Below are 21,546 nucleotides of genomic sequence, written 5' to 3' on the forward strand. Positions count from 1 at the left end.
TTAGTCCTAAAAGGGCATTTTTTGTTGAAGTCTAGCTATAAGATCAGGGGTTGTTTAATTTTATTTCAAGATTGTTCAGTTTACAGCAAATATACATGTGAGAATAAGGTACTTGATTTTTCTCCTTTTTTCTTTAGATAGCTTGCAAGAGTCATAGTCTCTAGCCAGAAAATGATCCTTAAGGCTGAAAATGCTGCAGCGAGCGTACATAGCGTTCTTGTAAGCTTTTCATACTGAGAGCGTATCCTTATTACAAGGCTGTCTATTCAGGGTAACTGGAATACAGCTACTGAATGGAGAGGCTGACGTGCGTTTGTAACAGGAGGCCAAGGCTCGCGTTTCAGCAGCACTGCTGACGCAGCTGCTCCGCTCCCCTCCTTTTCCTGGGCATTTATTCTGGGCTCACCATGGCCTCTCCCACTGGCAGCACAATTTCTGAGTCCATGGGGTGAACCAAACAGGGGAACTCATCTGGCTACAAAAATTCACCTTCAAAATGGTGTTGTAATTTCTCTTCATTCCTGTCAGTTTCTTAATCTGGTTTGTCACTTAGTCATACAAACATTTGCTGGCACAATGGGAGGTGCTGTAAGGATGGGAACTAGTGGCAAGAACAGGAAATGACACTACCATTGAACTGTTGGCTAAATATTTATCTTTGACATGAAATACCTTTTAATCTTGTAGTCATTCATGAAAGTGTTGAGGAAAAAGCCGATCCAGTTACTTAAGTTACTCCGGAATTTTAGAAAAATAGTACTTACTTACTTTCAATGACAAATTAAAAACTTGAACATTAGAAGCAGGATATGAAGATTCTAATTTAAAATTACTTCCAAAGCTTCCAAAAATGCTGCTTTTAAGAACATTCTTTTCTACATTTCCCTGCTTTGCCTCATCCTGTCTTTAAAAGGGAGGGGGGAAAAAGAGGGTTTGGGGATACTTTGTGGACATTTCAAGGTTTCAAATTAACTTGTTCAAAACTGATTACTTTGATATTGTCGGCAAGATAAGATGATTTTACTATATAGATCTTTTTTATTGTGTAAAACAGCAAAGGTGACTCCAAAATGCAATGTTGTGCCAATGCATTTAATGGTATAGTGAAACCACGAGTTCTCAAAGAGGGCAAGTTCTCTATTTAAAATTCTCTCCTGGGAATTGAAAAGGCCAAGAATGATGATTAGATAGGAGTGTGTTTCTGTTCGGATGTCTTGTGATTTGTTCTCCTCTCCTGCTTACCTCCATTCCAATCTTGTTGTATTCAGTTACGGTTTCTGTTCCTGTTGAGTCCTGCTTTCCAAACGTTTAACTATTAGTTGTTTTTGCCAACTTCAGACCGCCTGTTGGCTCACAAAGGAGTTAAAATTGACTGATGAATAATAGTACGCTGTATGTTTCTGTGATCGTTGTACATGTTTTTCTTCCCCTCTCATGTTCTTATTAAAAGCCTGGCTCAATAATTGCCATAGCTCCTGTATTGAAAAAAATAGCTTTTTGGTCTCTTCTTACAAAAGAAGAAAATGAATGGAGTGATTTTGAACGACATTTACATTTTTAAGCTTGCATAAAGATGGAAAGAATCGCAGGTGTCCAATCTTCAGAGTAAGTTGAAAACATGCACGGAAAATGGTATCTGGATATAATTCAAAACTTACTGCTGGTAATTTTAGGGTATGCTCTTATCTGTATTTTCCTTTTTTGTTTAATCAAAATGGAGAAATGAATGAATGAGAGCATGCAAATCTTATGACATTACAGAAACACACTTTGATTGTACATGGGCTATTGAAAAGGACAAGAGCCCTAAAAGGCATCTGAGATAATAGGTTAAGGACTGCAGTACTTAAGGGTATTGTCATACTGGCACAAAACACATTCATAATGCCACCTGCAAAGCATGTCCAACCTGAGATCAGCATCTTGGGATTAGTGTGAAATTAAAAAATAATAATAAAAAAATTATGTTGATCATAATTTCTATTAAAAGCTAGAGGAAGTAAAACACACACAACAAACCATAGAAAAACCCACTCACCTCATGTTCAATCTGACAAGTCTGTGAATTTGCAACTAAAATCATCACTGGGAATCGCTGTAGGAGTATGTCAAAAAGTAATTTAATTGTTATTTATCTCAGGCGAGATTGCATAATTGTGTGTACATCAGTAATTATTTGATTCCTGCTAATGCCTATTTACTAAATGGGTTTGGGTGTTCATGTTTTTTTTTTTTTTTTTTAATTATTTTTTGAGGGAGGACCTTTATTGAGCAAAATAAAGGTAATTTCATCCAAAAATGGTATTAGTGGTGTAACGAGGAAAAATAGTAATTTGAGATTCATTAGAATAAAGTTAGAAATTCAGTTTAATCCCAGAAGCCTGGCAACACACTAACTGAATCATTGAGTTGCTGGCATCATATTCATTGAACTTTTAAAGTCACCTACCAGCACTGACCAACCGCAAGGAAGCGAAAGCAGTAAGCAGTGTAGGATTTGGGTAGCAGATATATTTATGGGCATGTTCTAAAAGTAATAATCTCATAGGGAGGCATGTTTTGCAAAAATATTTTGAATTAGATAAGTTGATAGTGATGTGTAAAAGCTGATTTGTAAAAGCAAATTTTGAGTTTGTACCCTTGGGAGAGAGGGAAATACTATGTATACTTCAGCTGCTCCCTACTAGTATGACTGCTCTATTTCTAATCTGTTTTCGGTTTAGTTTGTATCTTCGGATCCTGTTAGAAAATTATTAGATTACTTCCACCATATTTAGGTTCTATGGTTGCTATATTACTGTCTTCAGTAGTAAACTGCAAAAGCTTTGTACTCAGCAAGTTTCAGGTTGCTTCTACCAGTCAGAAGCTGTTAATGCATAAAGCCCCATAGCTCATGCTACATATGCTGTTTGCTATGGAGTTGATGCATGTTACAGTTTTTCCTTCCGCTGCTGTAGTCTAGCCTCAGACAAGTTTTAAACATATATTTTAAATATTGTTTATTATTCCGTATATATTAAATGCATGTAAGTGCTTCTGTTTACATTAGTGTTCAATAGCTTCTGTTGAGAAACCATTTTTCTCCTGCTGCTTCTTTTTTGGAGCAATGTGTTTATTTTTCTTAGATGCATCTTTGCATCTGACAGAGTTATTAAGTAGCAAGTAAATGAAGGAACTGTAAAAATAAAGGAATTGCTTCACATTTTCCTTCTGTTCAGTTTTGTCCAAACAGGCAATTCCTTTTGGCAATGGGTCTGCTTTGCAGAATGCTGTATAATAAATGTCACAAGAACACTGGTAAGAAACTTCAGATCTGAGTCACGAGGAGGATTGTTTATTTGCTGCTTTGAATAGTCTGTTGCATGGATCCTTTTCGAAGAACGAAATGCAAATAGACCGGTATCACCTGATATTAACCACAGACTAATTCAACTAGCAAAATAAACAAATTGGGGTAGAGTAGTTGAGCTTTAGATATTTTCTTGAATGCTCAGAGATGAGAGATTTATTCCTCTGCCTGTTGAAAGACTGTCAGTAATTGGTGGCGTTCTGATCACAGACTCTGGATGGCTGTTCTCTAACACACTGTAATGGTCTGACTGCTGAGACTTCATTTTTTTGCTCTCAGTCTTGATATTTCAGTGACTGTATGTTGGGATTCTGAGTATCTGCAGGAGGGAAAAAAAGGATTTTGGTACTGATGCTTTGATAACCATTAAAAACAAACAAACAACAAAATCTAAGACCAGTCTATGCTGTCTTTTACATATTACTTTCCATGTTAAGGTGTCTGTGAATCTTGAAAAGATCCCTGCATGTTAGAAATGTTTGCAGTTTGTCCCCTCTGTGATATTTTTGGAGGCTGGTTGAACACCTGATGACTTGTGCAGGACTCAAATATAATCAGTACAGCCTGGCATTTGTTTGCTTTTTTTTTTTTAAAAAAAAAAAAAGGATTTTTTTTTCTCCTGCTGTTCAGATCATTTATGTAGTCTTTTTGTTTTATTCTCATCATCCACTTTGGGATAAAATAATAATTTAATTCTGCTGCATCCAGATTTCCATACATCAGTTTTGTTTCTCTAGTGGCCCACAGAGAATACAGTTTATGATAAGAAACTGTTCAGTTGTTCCCCTCCTCAAAAGAAGTTAATGCTCTTATTTTCTCCCCTCTATCAGATCTTTACACACTTGTATTTATAATTTGAAGATTAGGTGTAAACTTCATTCAGTTTCACAGAAATACCCTTACATGTGAGTACCATTCCAGTTGTTTTGAGACTTTATTAGGAACATAAGAATGTATCTTGGGCCAGACCTGAGGCTTCAGTACTTCAGTATTTTGTTTATGTATTCGGCAGAGAGATCTGCAAACAGCTCTGTCTTGTGTCTGTAGTACTTAGAAATGCAATCATGGTCAAGATGAAATCTTGTTAGGTTTTATATATACGTGGTAACTGGATGAAAATTGACTGTTTTAAATTGTTCAGTCTTTAGCTACACTGTTAAAACGACTAAAACCAAGTACATGATAAGGACATGAAAAATACTGTTACTATCGTCATATTCCTTACAGCATATTTTTGTGTGCTTTGAGTTTGAGTCTTAAGTCATTTTTTTTACCTTACAAGAACCTTCTAACATCTGTTTATGGAACATGAGATGTTTCTCACTGACCTTTGTCCTTGTTATATTATTTTGATAATGTTTGTCCCTTCACTACTGAAAACAATTGCAATTTCTTAACCTTTGTTTAAAAGTGTTCTTGTACTTAAATCATCTCAGTCACTCTTCTCTGAATCTTGCTTAGATCTGTAGCTATCCTTTGGGACAGGGTAAGAAGTATTTCAGAAAAGGCAGATGCACAAAAAAATACATCTGTTTTTAAATGATCTTCCTGTGGTTTTCTATTGGCTTAGGGAGTAGCACTGATCTATTTTTCAAAAAAAAAAAAAAAAAAGATTTGGATAAAACTTTGTTTTCTGAAAAGACAAGAATTAGAATGCTGTATCATGAAAAGAAGGTTTTAAATTACATTTTTCATACTGAATTTAACTACACTTTGTGGGTTTTTATTGAAATTTGCCTTCATCTTTTTAAAAAATTATTTAGCTTATTCACATTTATGTAACTTCTCTTTGATTTTTGACCAATGTAAAGGATTTTATCATGTACTTATTTGGCTATAGTCTTACTCTCCATTCCCACTTGTCAGCTATTTTTCTGCCATCTGAACTACAACTTCTATTATTGTTTTAGTAGAATTTGCATCTGGCATGTATGATATGGGTAACACTGCCGTTTCCTCCTTCAGATGCCAAAAACATATTCCAGATAAGCTGGACCTTGGCAACTTAACCTGCTTCATTTTCTTGGAAGGTTAGGTTTATTTACCATACCATATCATAAGTTATTATGTGACATGGAAGTGCTGGAAGGAGACTGAAGAAGAGTTCAGTTAAAAGTTAAAATTCTTCTATGGTGGTGAATAGATTTCATGGATTGTAATGGTGATGTTCCTCTAAAACAGAAGTGCCAGCCTTTCTGAGTTTTCATGGCAAGTTATATAATTTTATTCAAATACCTGTAGTGGCATATGCATAGCAAATAGTCTGAACAATTGGAGCTCTCAAAGAAATAAAAATCAGCAAACACCCTTTCCACAGTGATATTCCAGGACTGATGTATTCTGATAGCAAAAATGGAGAAGTCATTTCAGTCTGAGGTATGTTTTAACAGGTACTGTGAACTGTTGACTTGGAGTTATACAGCTCCTGATCAAGTGACCAGGTATGTAAAATATACAGTGGCAAAAATGGCAAAATAACGTGAAGAAAAATCAAAGAATTTTGCTTAGTTGCAATTATAACTAATAATAACTGTGATTCTCAATGTTAAGTATGGTAAATGTTGCATCTGGTAAAGGTCAGCTTCTCTGATTATTATACAAGCCTAGTGGTAAAACCAGTAACCTGTTGGGAAGTGGAGAGTTGCAAAGTAGTGGGGGTTCTCAGCTCCCAGTTAACATGCAGTACTGCTGCTGTGGCTTTTAAAGAAAAAAAAAATCCTGTGGTGTTTTTAGAGCTGCTGCTTTGTGAATAATTATCCTCTGAGGGTGAACGGGATATTTTAAATTTAGAGCGTTTGTCTGAATTTTGTCGTCTGCTGTTGCTTGCAACAAACCGAGGCGTTAAGGTTGTGTACTTTATCTTTATTTTTTGGTCGCCAGCAGCATCTTCTCTAACTCCATTGCAGTTTCAGGCGCGTGACCGCCTGCTTCCCAGAACCGCTCGAGGGTGACGGTGTCGCCTCCCAAAACTGCTCGTACAACCCAAGAAAACGTGTTTTAACTTCAGCCGGCAACGGGCTGTGGCGTAACCGTGAAATAATCCTGTCAGAAAACGCCGCTACGCCGCCCTCAGTCCTGCCCGGACCCGTTTTTCTCACAGAACCCTTGGGGCGGTGCCGGGACCGCGCTCCCGGCGCCGCCCACGGCCTCGTAGTGTTTACAAACAGCCGGTGGAGCCGAGCCCTGCTCGGTTCATCCCGTAAAATCCCCGGCCGGTGGAGCAAAGCCCCCCGTGGTGCCCGGCTCCAAGCTGTCAGAGCCCGGGGCGCCGCCGCCATGAGGCGTTGGGGGCGCGGAGCAGGCTGGGTAGCAGGGCGGGAAGCGAGCTTTCCTCACAGGAGAGACCCCGCGCCTGAGGGGGAGGTTGTACGGGTAGATGCCGGTTGACAGGACTGTCCTGGCTCTCGAAGCCCTCGTTTCCTTTCCTCCGAGGTCAATAGGATGCTGTAGAGTAGGGAAATGGGATAGCGGGCAAGGTTAAACATCCAGTTTTGGTCTCCTGTGGTGTGGCCACTCCGCACCCCAAAACCAGACTCTGAAACTAGGGGAGAGAAGTTCATCTTGGGGCCATTTCGGATAGAAAAGACCCTTAAGAGCAGGCACTTTAAAAAGTGTTACGCTTTCCAGTCTTTTTCTGTTATTACTTAAGTCGTGAGATCTGAAAGACTCCTTGGAAGAAAAAGACAAAACTCTTCTGAGGTAAAACACTATCTTCTATTAGTTCTTAATGTGAGGTAAAACACTATCTTCTATTCTTAGTTTAAGACATGATCTTCTATTAGTTCTTAATTTGAGGTAAAACACTCTTTTCTATTAATTCTTAAGTCACTTCAAGAGTTGGCTGGGTGTTTAACATGGGAGCTTCACACCATCCCGATCGTTTGGTATTTTTAACATTTTGCAGTACTTACATGATGCTTTTTTAATACTTACCCTTGACAAAAAAAAAATGCATTTGTGAGAAAACGAGCGAATCACAGCATGAATCCTAATAAGTTTTACACACATTGTTAAAGTTAAGCATGTAAGGAGTTCAAGTGTGGTTATCAGGATTACTTAAAAATGTGGTCTGCATAGCAGCAGTTTTGAGGCTGCGTTGGAAGGAGTTTTTACTGCTTACTAAGGTCTTCTCACCTAGTAAATAGAAAAAAATGTGTGCTTGGCAGGTGCTGAGGAAGGGGATATAAATACATGAAATCTTTATTCAATTGTGCAGGTTTTGATATTTGAGGTGCTTACCTTGTTAAACTGCACGTGAATGTTATTGAAGAGTGGTTTTGCAAATTTACTTTGTAGGTTTTTGTTTAACAAAAATCAAATCTCACTTGAAAGCTTGTGACACTTGCTGTAATAAAAAGATTATGGATAGCCCCTAATGGCTTTTAAAAGCTGTTTAATGCTGCTTGTGTCAAAGTAAGCAATTAAGGTCACTTAATCCATTTGATTATTCATCAAGTTGCTCTGGTAGCATCCCATGTGTTTGGATTGGTGAAAATATGCATCTTGAGAAGGCTGCTTTGTAGCCCTCCACACAGAGCACGTGTGTAATGTGAAAGCTGAGGAAAGAAAACCTCTGTTTATATGACAGTTCACTAGCCCCAAGCACAAGCAGACTGTAAATGGACACCCTTGGGTTGCCACAGCATGGGCTTCAGGAAAAAACGATCACATCCAGTGTAGTCATTTAAAGGAAGCTTGCTAATTAAAATAGTATTAATAAATTAGACCTTAATGTTTATACATTCCCGTTAAACTCCAGTCAGATTGTTGTAAGGTTAGAGGATGAAATAAGGTTTGCTGAGTCTCAGTTTCTGTGGTGCAAACACGCTGCTGCATAATTCGATGTGAACTGGAGAGCATTTGGCCACTTGGTACAGAGGGCCAGGAGTGGCGAAGTGCAGAGACTGCTCTGAAACCTTCATTTGCTTCAGTGGCAATGGCAGCACCTCAGAAGATTAAATTTTGGTCAGTAGGTTGGAGCCCCAGTTCTGTCCTCAATAGTCAAGGTAACCATAGGGCAGTTAGGGGAGATTCAAGTCTTTTTTGCTAACCCTTAAAGGTGATGGGTAAAAAAAATGTGTGGAATAATATGTATCTGCTGTACAGCTCTAAGATAAGGACCAGGTTATGTTCACTCAGTGGACTTCTGGGGAGTGCGGTGTCTTAGAACAGCTCAGGAGAATTGTGTGTAGATTGAATGGTTCTTCTACTTCCAACTGCTCCGCTCCCCGCCTTATCCAACAGAAAACAGAACTACAAGCGGGCAGGTTGGAATGACCTTAAAACTGTGATTTTGTATGGTCACAAAGAAAATGACTAAATCTGCACCAGTTTAGAAAAACATTGGCAGAAAGATGTCAACAAGATCTTAAAATGAGTATTACTTTTGACAACAGAATTTGTTGTTTGCTCTACAGTGTTGGAAATAGGGAAGTAAACAGACTTTCTGCTAGACGCTTTCCATCGGGTAGCATACTGATCGTTGGACACTCAAAGTATTTTCAGTGTATATTATAAAACTCTACTTGGCATTCTGTGTTAGCAACTGTTCTCTACCCCGTTCTGTTATGAGAAGCACAGGAACTAATATCAGCTTGTGAGTTTAAGATCGGATGTTATTAATAAATTAACACAAATTAAACAAAGTTGTGATTCACATAATGGAAAATGTTAAAAGTATCATTAATGCTTCGAAGCTTTGTGGACTGAGCAACCGTAAGAGCGGTAGAAAGTGCTGCTGGCCTGATGGGAATCTGCCTGGCTGCTGTCCCAATCGGCCTGTTTCCTCTCTCTGTGGGTGTGGGAGCGTGTTAGGAGATGGAAATCCATCGGTAATGTTCAGCTGCTGTACCCCTCAGGATCCCTCACCAATTGTTAGCAAAGCAGGCACAACATTGCTGTAGTCAGACCACAGCCAAGAGATTTAAAAAAAAAAAAACATTGAGAATCTGGGAGTCATAACTGGCTCTCTGATGCTGCATCTTTTCTGTGCCAAACATATGTTGGTATAGAAGAAACTCTGATTCTAAATAACAAAGTGTGGGCAAGATTTAACTGAAGTTTTCCGTAAAAGAAACCAGCTCTCTAAATGTTGCTATATTTTTCACTGTGTCTGATGTGATAATGCAATCAAATAAATGGACGTAACTGTTCTGGAACTGTATTGTAGTTGTTTATAGCACGTGTTGACACAAGCCTAGGAGTAAAAAATAAGGTTTGCCAGACCTTGCAGGTAGCGTGCACCGTGTGCTGTTCTGGCTCATACACGTAGGATTTCTACGATTAAAGCCTCTGTTGGCTCAGACGTGCAAAACCAGAAGTTTGAATTTCAAATTTAGTACTGGGTGTTAGTGAGTTGATTGGTTTTGACCAGAACATAAGAATGTTCTTAAAGATTATTGCCAATACTTGCAGAGCATGTACCACTGAGGAAAGTATTTATGTCTTCTGAATTAATAAATGAATTTCAGTACTGTCTGGGAAACAAACACAACTTAACTGCTTGGAAACCTTGTAAGGCTATTTGGGCTGTTGCGATGAGGAGTGCCGTGTATACATCTGTTTATAGGCATAGATAATTTCTAGCACCCACTTCACTGTTTATAGGCAAAAATGCTTCTTAATTGTTTTCTTCTCAATCCTGACAGTGCCTGGTCTTTGTAACAGAGGAGCACTGCGGATGTGTTGACAGGGTTTTGGTCAGGTACGCTGTTCCCAATGCAGGTGCTGCATTTGGGTGAGCACAACTAATGCCTTCCGTTTGGGAACCTGTAATATTCTGAAGCAGAAATGCTGATGTGGGTTCTTGATCGCTTTTTCGTATTTTCTGACACTTCTCTCTTTGTACTCTGACCCTCAGTGAGGAATCAGTTACAGTGATTGGAGGTCTAATTCTGTTTTGTCACGTCAGATCGCTTGCTTACTTTCTCGTGCCCTAGTTCTTAGAGAAAACTAGGGCTGAGTCAGGTGTACGCACAAATAGACTGTCTCGCCTGAAACTTTTAAATTCAAAGCACTGCACTTGTATGATGTGGATGTCATAGATGCGGAGTTGCCTCTAGCATCGCCCCCCTCTCAAAAGGCTGTCAAATTCCTGTGGTGTGCAAAACCTTATTATTATAATTTTTTTTTCTGTGATCATTTGAGGCTGACGGGGGGAGTTCCAGCACACGGCTTCCCAGGTGCAGCGTGGCTGGGTGCCCCCCCGCCTGCCTTCCTGGGGTCGGGCTGCTTTCCCCCGCAGCAGCCAGCCCCCGGCATGTGCCGCCCGCCCGACCTCGAGCTGCGGGCGGGGCCAGCGGCCTCCCGCAGGTGCCCCCGGCCCGGGGAGGAGGGCAGGGGCCGCGGGGGGCAGCCGGCAGCCCGCGGCCCCGGCGGGCAGAGCGAGCGCGCCCCGCCCGGTCCCGCCTCGCCTCCCGGCCCCGTTCTGCCCCGGCGCGGGGGCGCTGCCCGTTGCCGGCTCCGCTCCGGGCTCGCGGCTCCGCTCCGCGTTTTGCCGCCCTCCCCCGCGCTCCCGGCCCCCGCCAGCCGAACGTGCAGCGCGGCTCCGTCCTCAGCGCCGCTTCTCATTGGTTGCTCCGCCATAGCCCCATGGGCGTGCGGGCCGCCCATTGGCCCGGCGCCGCCGTCAATCAGCGGGCGGCGGAGTGCGTCAGGGCGGGCGGGGGGGGAGGGGGAGGAGGAGGAGGAGGGGGGAGCGGCGGCCCCTTCTCTGCCTGTGGCTGGCGGCGGCTGCGGCTGCGGGGCCGGTGCGGGCGGAGGGGCGCAGCGCAGGGCGGCCTCGCTGCCTCGCGGCCTCCCGGCCTCGCTCCCTCCCTCGCTCGCTAAGATGGCGGCGGCGGCGGCAGCGGCGGCGGCCGTGGCGCGGCTGGAGGGCCGGGAGTTCGAGTACCTGATGAAGAAGCGCTCGGTGACCATCGGCCGCAACTCGTCGCAGGGCTCGGTGGACGTGAGCATGGGCCACTCCAGCTTCATCTCCCGCCGCCACCTGGAGATCTTCACCGCCGCGCCCCCGCCGCCGCCACCGCCGCCGCCGCCGGCCGGCTCCGACGGGCCGCCGCCTCCTGCCCCTCAGGGCGACCCCGCGGCTGCTGCCGCTGCTACCGGCGGCGGCGGCGGGGGGGACTTCTACCTGCGCTGCCTCGGCAAGAACGGCGTCTTCGTGGACGGCGTCTTCCAGAGGCGGGGAGCGCCGCCGCTGCAGCTGCCCCGAGTGTGAGTACACCGGGGCCGGGCCTGCCGCCTGCCCCCGCCCGGCCGCGCTGCCCCGTGCTCGCCCCGGGTGTCGCGGCGGGGTGCTGCCCCCCCGGCTCGTCGCCGTTCGGCAGCCGCACGAGGGGTGACAGCCGGGGGACAGCGTCGCCGTGCCGGCTGCCTCCTAGGCCTCCTTCCCCGCCGCCCCTGCTCCCCTTGCGGCACCAGGGTAGCAGCCCCTCGGCCGCGTCCTCCCCGCCGTGTGCCCGCTCCGCCGCCCCCCGTGCTTGGCCCTCCAGGCCGCTGCAAAGCCGGGGAGCCTGAGGCTGGCGGCTGACAAACGGTGACCCTGCTCCAGCGCCCTGTCTTGCACGGAGCTGGTGTGAGTTTGGGAGCAAAGCTGTCTGCAGCAGTGCTCGGAGGTATTGTAATGAGCAAACAGAACTGGATACACCCTTGAGTATTGTTTACGTGCTTCAAAGGGAACCAGTCAAGTGGTTATCCGCATATCTGGGATTTTTGAATTGAGGATTGGTGCTGAGTAAACCTTGTGACACCCTCGGTGCTTTTACTGAATGTAGAGGGTTTATTTTTTTAGGGGGGGGGGATTGCCTACAGATTTTTTGTGGTGGTTTTTGCTCTGTGTCGGATTGTACCAGTGATTTTTTTTTAATGACTAAACTGAATCATCCATGTGAAATACTTTCGCTAGTGCTAGTGTTTTAAGACCTGTTTCCGTATGTGACAGTAAATGCATCAGGAGGCTTTAAACGGTAATACATTCCTTTGCCATTAGCAAATATTAACTGTCCTTGCAAAATAATTTTCTAGAAGAGTACGTGAGGCCTACCTACCGTGGTTAAGGCTATGTTGAGCTGTAAATAAGTGATCTGTGTTCTGAGGAGTCTCGTGGGAAAAGTGAAAGTGTTTTGGCTCAGAATAATTTTAGGTAGCTTGACTAAGAAGTACCTAAAAGGTTATGAGGTTTAGCTTTACAAAGCACGTGCCATTGGTGACACATTCTTAACGTCTTATAAGTTTTTAAACTTTCTTTAGGGCTTTGATGGTTTATATTTTCCACTTTGACGTCTTTGGCGTTAGTTTCCCCATCTTGTTTCTCTGTAAAAAATCAAATTGTCTTACCTTTCTGCTTTCTAGGAAGTGCTCATTCTGAGAGGCTTTAACAGTGCCAGTATGTGTGGAGTTGTATAATCATGAATACAGTTGGATGACTTGTTTGACCTTTAACTGTAACTTCTATTTTTGCTTTCTGCTTTTTAATATTAATAATTGTTTGGCATGTGGTTAGTCTATATTTTAATCTAAAGCATTTATGAAATACAGATCAAATACTTCCTTCTTTATAAACAGTTTGGTGCAATACACTAATTGTAAGTAAGTCATTGTGCATTACATATGTTGATTACAAACAGTCTAGAATTAGTTTGAGTAATTTAGTCAGTAGCATTCTGTTAAATGCTTAATTCCTCAGGAAAAAATTACTGCTGCTTCATGCTGTCCATGTAATTGTTGTCTTGTAATTTATTTTTTTCTGTCAGTGTTGTCTTTTTAAGGGAAAGAGAATACTGAAGGTTTTTTTTTTGTGTCGGTTTTTTAATGAACAATGATGAAAACTTCTCTACAGTTAATTTTTTTTCTTTTTCATGAGTGTATGTAGGTGGTGCTTACAGAAACTACACTTGCTTGAAACTTAGTGTGCTCAGTGATTACACCATTTGTTAGACTGCACACTTGTAGCTTTCCATTTCAAGATCTGTAAGCTGGTTAAAGTAGTTATCTCCTTACAAAATATAGGTGTGATCTTCCAATAAGTCGTGTAAATAAAAGGTGGCATACCTTCAGTCCTGGCTAGAAACAATGGAGCAGTGTGTGCACCAAATGTACTCGGATTTCTTTAGTCAACAAGCATGGGGACGAGTTTTAGCTTGAAGGGCAGGCATGTTCAACAGGGTCATAGTTAAATCAGTGGTTAAGCTCAAATGCTGCTTTATTGTTTTTTTTAAAAATACAGAACTTCATCAGAGAAGAAAAGTCTTACTGGTGTTGTATAGGGAAATAGTAGTTTCATTATTTACAAAGTCTTTTTCTTTTTTTTTTAGCATAGACGTCTTCAGACAAATTCAAAGCAGACGTTATCTGCTTATGGCAAGTCATTACTGTGAATTGCTGATGACTAATAACGTTGTAGCTGTGTTCTTGAATTTCATTGTAGATTTAACTGGTCACACTGAAGATGATCTCCTGGATTTTAAGAATCAAACTTAGTTACTGTGTAATGTACGCATTAACTGACACCTGAAACGTGACTGAAAGGAAAGCAGTTTTGGTGCAAGTTGAAGATTGATGATTGCTAACCTCCAGCTCAAGTAATCACTAGATCTATTTTTGGTGGTGGTGGTTAATCCTTCAGCGTTGCCAGTAATATGCTTTGCCTATGACTACGCAATCACTTGAATTTTATTTTCTTTAATGGCAGGTGAGGTTAAAACAAAAAAACACAGAGTGGCCTGTTCTTTCTATTGGTTTTGAAGCAATCTTGGAAACTAAGAATGAAGCATCCATCTCTGTCACTAATAAATAGTGGCTTACAGATGACTCCAAGTGAAATATTGTTACAGACATGAACTGTCTTATTTAATTGTCCCTAATATTTACATGTGATTCATGTCTCCTTGGCCTTTTTTGATTTCAGCACAGTGTTTAAACATGATTGCATTAATAATGTTACTGAACTTCCTGTTTTTGGAAGGGAAAAGCAGAAATACAACTCTAGTCTCCTGCAAACCACACGTTTTAAACATCTGGGGAAATTAAGTTATTAGAGTCTGCTTATACGTGCTCTAATAAAGGTATCTTTCTTTCTACAAATAAAAGTGCCAGTAACACAGAATTACTGCGCATTAAGATAACTGTTTTGGTCACTATTTTTAATGTTTCCCTGGAAGCTTCACTCACAGTTCAAGCATTTCAGTTATCAAGCAGGAGGTAATATCAGTGGGAAGTGTGTTTTTGTTTTTCTGATTCTTGACAGACTCACATTCGTCCTTGTGTGTATACAAACCAGCTGTCATCTTGTTAGATGATTAAAATGGACGCTAGGGAAAAAATAGCCTTTTTTTTGTTCGTGTCCAGTAAGTAGCTCTCCTGTCAAGGTCATAATGCACAGAGGCATGGGATTGAATAAGTGTTAGAACTGCATGTTAAATGCACACAAATCTGAGCAATTCAGTTAAGTCTCTTGCAGCTACCTTTAAGATCCATGGACTTTCACTGCTGCAGCTTATAAAGTCCATGTTTCTTAATTGTTTTCATTTGATGCTTGTCAAGTTTCCCCTGACTTCAGTAAAAGCATTTTAGGATATATCGCTAGATAAATAATAACATTGATGCTTGACTTTTGAGGTACTTGTTTTGAAAAATACCTTTTATGTTGGGCACTGCAGCTGTTGGTGACAGAGCTCTTGTATACAGCTTTTGGAGAGGCAGGATTGCAGACAGATGTAACTGTACAGCTGGAGAAAAACAGACTGACTTTTGGGTACAGCTTAGCTCTGAAAAAGGTTTGTTGTCTGTGTTGTTCCACCCCCCACCCCCTTTTTTTCCTTTCATGTTACAGTCAGTGGCTTGGATGTATTTTGCGTGGTAGCATTTAAATTCACAAAGATCCTGACATTTTAGGCCTGACTGTTCAAAGACAGAGTGTGTTCATTTGGACAAAAACATATTTTGTAGATTAATGATTATTTTTGGCTTTGGTCTTGTGGAAGTAGATTTGGGAACCATAAGACAAGATACCACTAGCACTGGAGCAGTATCTAAGGCAGAGCAAAGATGCATCCAGTCTGTTACCTGTCTTGAAGAGTGGCCAGCCGTAGATGCCTAGGGAGGAGTATAAAAAATGGACAAAATTAGTTATGCTTCTTTTGTTTATTCTTTTGGATCCCAGTTAGGTTTGATTTCTTTCTGAGTTCAAAACCATTTAATGTTTACATTTTTTTAATGACTTGCTCTTTCCCTCCCCCCCCCCCCCCCCAAATCTCTAAACTTCTTACATCCACATCACTTTCGGCAGTGAGTTCCACAGCTTAATTTGGAGCCTGTGATGATCTTTTTTGCTGAGCTTTTTGAGCTTTACACCTGGCAATTTCATTTGATACAACTGAAGTTAGCTCTTTTATAATAAGAAACTGCAAATAATTGTCCTATTCTGTCATTCATTTTATAGACTTCTTTATGTTTACTGAGTATAGGAGCTCTTATACTAAACCATGTCGAGTGCATCTCGCTTTAGCTTAACACCTATTGACTAATCCTAAGGCAGGTCTATATGGCTGAAAACTAAAAATACATCTGTTTGTGTACTAGTGCTTTTCCCCTTCGTGTACAAAGGGCTGAATCAATATTTTTAGTTTGGTGTTGTGGTCTGGAACTACAAAGTGCTTTTTAAGTAGTAGAAGCTTTCCTGGTGACGGAAGCCAGTAGATTCTGAACAAGGATCGAGTATATTCACTAAGTAAACTCTTCAGGAAGATTTTTTGTGTTCAGCATTACACATGCAGTATACTGCAACAGATTGTAAAGAACCTCTAATATATTAGTGTGCTTTTTTAATTTTTGGCGGTTGCTTAAATTATATGCAGAGATGTGATTGCTATATGCATTGTGGTTTCACACATGCTCAATGAAAATTTTTCACTGGAAGCAGTTCAGGTTTGGCTTACCAGTTGAGAGGAAAGGATTGCACTATCTCCTTAGATAGTGCTAGCTGCTCTTTTAGGAAGAACGTTGTATGCTTTTTTTTTTTTTTTTTTTTTTTTTGGCTTGAGCTTGGTTCATGTTTTAAAGAATTGCTTTATGAATATAAGTATTAGGAAATCAAACACTGCTTCCTCCCCCCCCCAAGGAATATAGTTGTAAGGATAGATCAATTATCTCAGGATTGGCACCTGCTTTTTCCCTTTTTTGATAACATTTCTGATAGATACAGTTGCTTGTAAGGAAGACAGCTGGCTGAATTGTTTGTGAGACCTTCTGATTGATTCAGGTTTAGATGAGTATGAAGGAGTTTCGTACTGGAATTAAAACTATGAATTACTTAGAGGTTATCTCACAGCAAAGAACTAAAATATTGGACTTGGCTGTGGCTTACAAATTGGACTCCAGAAACTTTTTTTTTTTTTTTACTTTCTGTAGCACACACTGTGTCCCATGGCATAAGAAATAATAATTTTAACTGGCTTATGTTTATAGGTCTTTTTTTGGCTACTTTAAAGTAAGATTCTCAAATGTCAAGCTCAGTGGCAGTAGTGTTCTCACTGTAACCGGATCTGATTGAAAGGAATGTAGGAGGAAGAAGGTAGAACGTGTACCATTTGAAATGAAAATAGAGATGAGTATGAAGTTTCTGTAGTCATCATTTGTGTAACAGTTGTTTCTGTCATCTCATTTTTTTTCACGTTTCTCTCTCAGCTGAACACACCTTATGAGAGAAATGGCTTTTGTTACTGAGACAATGCTACAAATTGTCACACACCAGTCCAGTAGCTGAGGTACGATTCACAGGTTTGGATTTGGATTAAGTTGCACTTGCCTTGCGTTTTCTGTTGGTATGATTGATATGCAGAATTGAGTATGGACATCTTGTATACAGTTCTACTGATCTTAGGAATGTTACATGAAATAATATAAACCAGGAAATCACCGTACAAATTGGTGGCTTCCCTCTCATTGCTTTCCAGTTCTGACAGAAGCATAATTAGTGTCATTGTGGTGTAACGGTGTAAAGTAAGGATTAAAACTGTCTGTTCTATTAATCTGTAGTTGAAAATGAGTTTTGAGATTCTTACCTTCAGTTACATTAATGAGGCAAGAGCTGTGTAAATTAAACCATTCTTTGCTCTGTACTAATTAAATACAATCCTGTTTGTCTGTTGTGAAATACCCTAGTCTTGAGCAGGGAGAGACAACTTCTGCTATCAGATGAGTATAAGGAAAGTAAGGTAATGTTTCACCCTTGCTTTTCAAAATGAATGTATGTGATTAATTTGCTTATAATCAGGAAATGACATTGTCTTGTAAATATTAGTCCTTCATGAAGGTACATGTGTTTTAGTGAATGATTCTGCTGTGGAGGAATTCTGCTGCTGTTTGTTTTTTTCCCAAGCATATGTAATTCTCACGCACTGAGCGAAGAATTTTTTGTCACAGTCATGCCTAAAGTATTCCAAGTAAGATGACTGTGCATCTGATTTACTGTATTTTTCTGTAAATACAGCAGTACCCTCAAGACCCCTTAAGCCCCATTATTTTATGTAAAGCTACATACAACACTTGGAAAAATCAAATATAATTTCAAAGAACATTGCAGTTTTGTCATGTAGCGGTGTGAAGTCATGTGTTTTGCAGAATATGATGAATTTTCACAACAGACTTGAGCTTACTAATAAGCTAGTGTCCTCCATGGAACTTCATACTGAAATACTGGGAAGGTGGTGGTTGTGTGTACTGTCTTGCTTATTTTCACGATAAAAAGTTGATGTGTAGTGACATTTGTTTCCTGCGACTTCCTGCCTTTAAGGAATTTTTTGACCTAGATAAAGCAGTTGGGAGGGGAGGAACCATATTTACTCCGCAGCTATTCCACACTGGATGGCAAGAAAATAAAAATTATGTTCTTCTGTTAAGATTTCATCAATGTTACCATCTTGTTGAACAGTGCTGGGGCTTTACTAGGTTACTCAAAATCTACTTTTGCGATAGATATTTTTTAATAGGGATAAAGAATGTCTCTCAGTGATTGGAGTCTGTGTTTCTTTGCGTTTGTTTGTGTGGTTGTGCTGCAGCTATTGATTGTGCTTGGGCAGTGTTCTGTACTTTCTCACCAGTACTGAGAATTGTAAACTTTTACAAAGGAGCATCTTTGTGTGCTGTACAGCTGAGTATTCGTGGAAATAAAATTTTTAACATTCAAAAGCTTCAATATTCAATAAACAAATCTTTATGCAAACGTATCACCTTTTTGTGTGTCCATGTGCATCAAATACAATGAAAAACATGAGCAAATTGACATAATTGTGTCCATGCTACACTGCAAATATTCCAGCTAACTTCAGCGAGACAGCTCACATGAGTAATGATGCACGTGCAATACAACATTTTTAGAATAAAAGCTGTAAGTTTAAAAAACAAATCAAACATGTCATTATCAAAGCTTTATGACGTACAACAAAATATAAAGTCGACTGGAATTGCATTTAATGTAGTGTTAATTTAAGGTTTTACATTAAAAATTAAGGAAGGGACTTGCAGCTGGACCACTGCTGGAAGCAGAGATGACTTCAGCATCAGGTCAGATGGCTCAGCACCTTGTCCATTTGAGCTCTGAGCATCTCCAGGGCTGGGAAATGGTTAATAATGAGGTGGTAGTTACACGAAACATTTAATTTTGAAAAAGTATTTTCCAAGCAGAATTTTGGGAATACACAGGTTTGCTAGCATAATGTAGAACTTCATGCAAAGTCATGAAAACGCTACTTGGTCACTATTTGATGTTTCTACTTGATACTTTCATTGGTGATCTGAAGTAAATGCAACTTCTGATAAACATTTACAGATATTTATGATGATGGTAAGTCACAAATAATGAAGGCAAAAAAATGGACTTGTGCAATCCATTAAAAAGAAGTAAAGAAAGAGAAAATGCATCTGAAAAGATACACAGGCCAGATCTGCAGGATAGGAAGCTAGTCTGAAAAGTAGAAGCAGAGTGCATTTACAAGTCCTGACTGAAGAGAAATTGTTTGATGCTTATCATGAGATGTGTCAGAGCAGAGTGATGTGATGAGTGTGTAGAAATAAGGGAACTGCAGCAGGGAGCAGTGATTAATGGTGGAGCTTCTGGGGTTCTGAACCAAAACTGGTATCGAAGAATCTTGGAAAACTGTAAGGTTTTAGGGGGGCAACTGCATAAAGGAATTGAGGGCTCAAGGATATACCAAGCAGTGAGGGACTTAAGGAGGTCAGTATGTTTGCCTTCTCAAAAAGGAGTGCAAGATGGTGTGATATCTATCTGTTTATGGGAAGGAATTAGACTACTGAAAGTCTTGCGAATGGATCAGCACAGGATGAAACCCCAGAGGGTGTAAACTGAAGTCTCAAGGTTTGAACTAAGCACATATTTTTAGCAGTGCTGGAATACAACTTAGAGGAAGGATTGAATCTCCATTTCACTACCTTCTGCTGATCAAAAGTAGAACCTTTTGGGAAAAGTTGCTTTAGTCAATAATAGTGATAATGATACACCTTTCTGTAGTCACACCTGATGTCTGGGTGCAGTATAGGTATGGCTGGATGAAATTTAATGCCCTAGGGCTAGGCGATGTACAAGTAGGTGAAGCTTCTTAACTCTTCAGGCTTTACTTCATCTAAAAGTCCTTCCTTAATACTCTTCCACTGGGTTATAGCAAGAGGCTTTTTTATTATATGTTAACAAGGAGTCACAACTTTTTTTCTTTTTTTTTTTTTTCTAATTAAAATTGCTTCTAAAGCATCAAACATCTAGTTGGGCATTTATTTATTTGCACTTGCCAGCAGTATTGTTACATGCAAATGATTTTGATGTTTATATTCATCATCATCGTAGTCTTCATATGGGAGTACACCATAAAAGTAGTTTTCTTATGATACTCAGGGATTCTCTGAAAAATGTTCTTCCTCAAGTAAATCTTAGATAATAGATCATGGGGGGTAAGCCTCCTAGTTCTTGCATTGGTAAGACAGGTTAGCAAGTAGTAGAAAAAGAGTTTACACATTCTTTTGAAATTAAATTCAGGTGTTCTAAATCACTAAGAGGAATATGTAGTTTTGGTTCAACTGGCACATTGATAGAAGTTGCTTTTAAGTTCTGCTTTTTACAGACATTACAATATGGGAGCAGATAATTTGCCGAACCTTTTCCTTCTTGAAACCTCTTAAATGGGGATAACAGATATCCCCCTCAGCAATGCAGGAATGAGTATATGCTGCTTGGAACTTCAGCTTACTGACAAAACAAAGGTTTGTTGTTGTTGTATTTAACTTGTGTTTTTAAAATTACATGTGTGTTTGTTAAAAAACAGCTTATTTGTGCTTGGAAATAGAGTAAGTGATATAAAGTGCTGGGGTTTTAGATAAATAATTACATATTCTGACTGCGACAGCTGGGAGAAATAGTTTAGCTTTCACAGAAACATCAGTTTCCTAAAAAAATATATATATCTGAAATGTTGGTGTCTTACCACTGTGGACACCACTGCATGATATGTTGTTGTACAATGTGGAAGGTAAAAGTTTGATTATGAAGGTACAAACACATAATTATCTGTTCTGTTTTGTTTTTTAAGGCTGAGAATTAAGTTAAGGACTACAAAGACATCTAGCCTCTGTCTTAATGAGAGTACTGTATAAACCTCCATATGTGGACAAAGATGACTTAGCATTTTACATTGTGTTATGGGCATATTTGGGGTATTCTAGCCCAAATATAACGTGAGCAGACAAGGAATGTACACACAGGCTGTATACCTTAACTTAGCTAAGTAGGCGGGTGCATTGATTACAAGTGTGGTAAACACAAAGAAAGTAGTTGGAAAGTATGAGTGATGGAAGCTGACTGTTAAAGAAAAGATTTCCCTCCTTAGGTGCTATCCTCTGTTCCAGTCTTGATAGGGGGGTGAAGAAGGCCTCTGTCGTGCTGAAGGGAGACAGGCTTAGAGAATGAGATGAAAAAGCATAAGGATTAGACAACAGAAGGGTGAATGTGCTTGTGCAGAATTCTGCCAAAAATGCTGTAAGAATGGTAAAGAGGAGGATTTTAGCATTGTGCTACGTACAGATTAGAAAACTGGAAGATGAGAATTCAGTTACTACATGGGGAGGATCAGGATGTTTGGCCAACATGTTTTGCACTAGGCAATGGACAGGAGAGTATTCATGGGGTTTGGAGT

The 21,546-nt window shown here is 40.5% G+C and overlaps 1 protein-coding gene across 2 annotated transcripts in view; it reads left to right on the forward strand.

Moving 5' to 3' along the window:
• The first annotated feature begins 10,592 nt into the window (after positions 1-10,592).
• Positions 10,593-21,546, forward strand: part of FOXK2 (forkhead box K2) — a 47,778-nt gene continuing 36,824 nt past the window's right edge. The window contains exons 1-2 of one of the 2 annotated variants that reach the window (XM_068655256.1): positions 10,925-11,067; positions 11,204-11,563. In XM_068655256.1, the coding sequence (XP_068511357.1) occupies positions 10,940-11,067; positions 11,204-11,563 (488 nt within the window). In that variant the 5' untranslated portion in view covers positions 10,925-10,939. Of the gene's footprint in view, positions 11,564-21,546 lie in introns of both variants that reach the window. The other variant, XM_068655255.1, reaches the window with a different exon arrangement.

This window comes from Anas acuta, chromosome 18 (genome assembly GCF_963932015.1).
Source record: "Anas acuta chromosome 18, bAnaAcu1.1, whole genome shotgun sequence".
Classification (NCBI taxonomy): domain Eukaryota; kingdom Metazoa; phylum Chordata; class Aves; order Anseriformes; family Anatidae; genus Anas; species Anas acuta.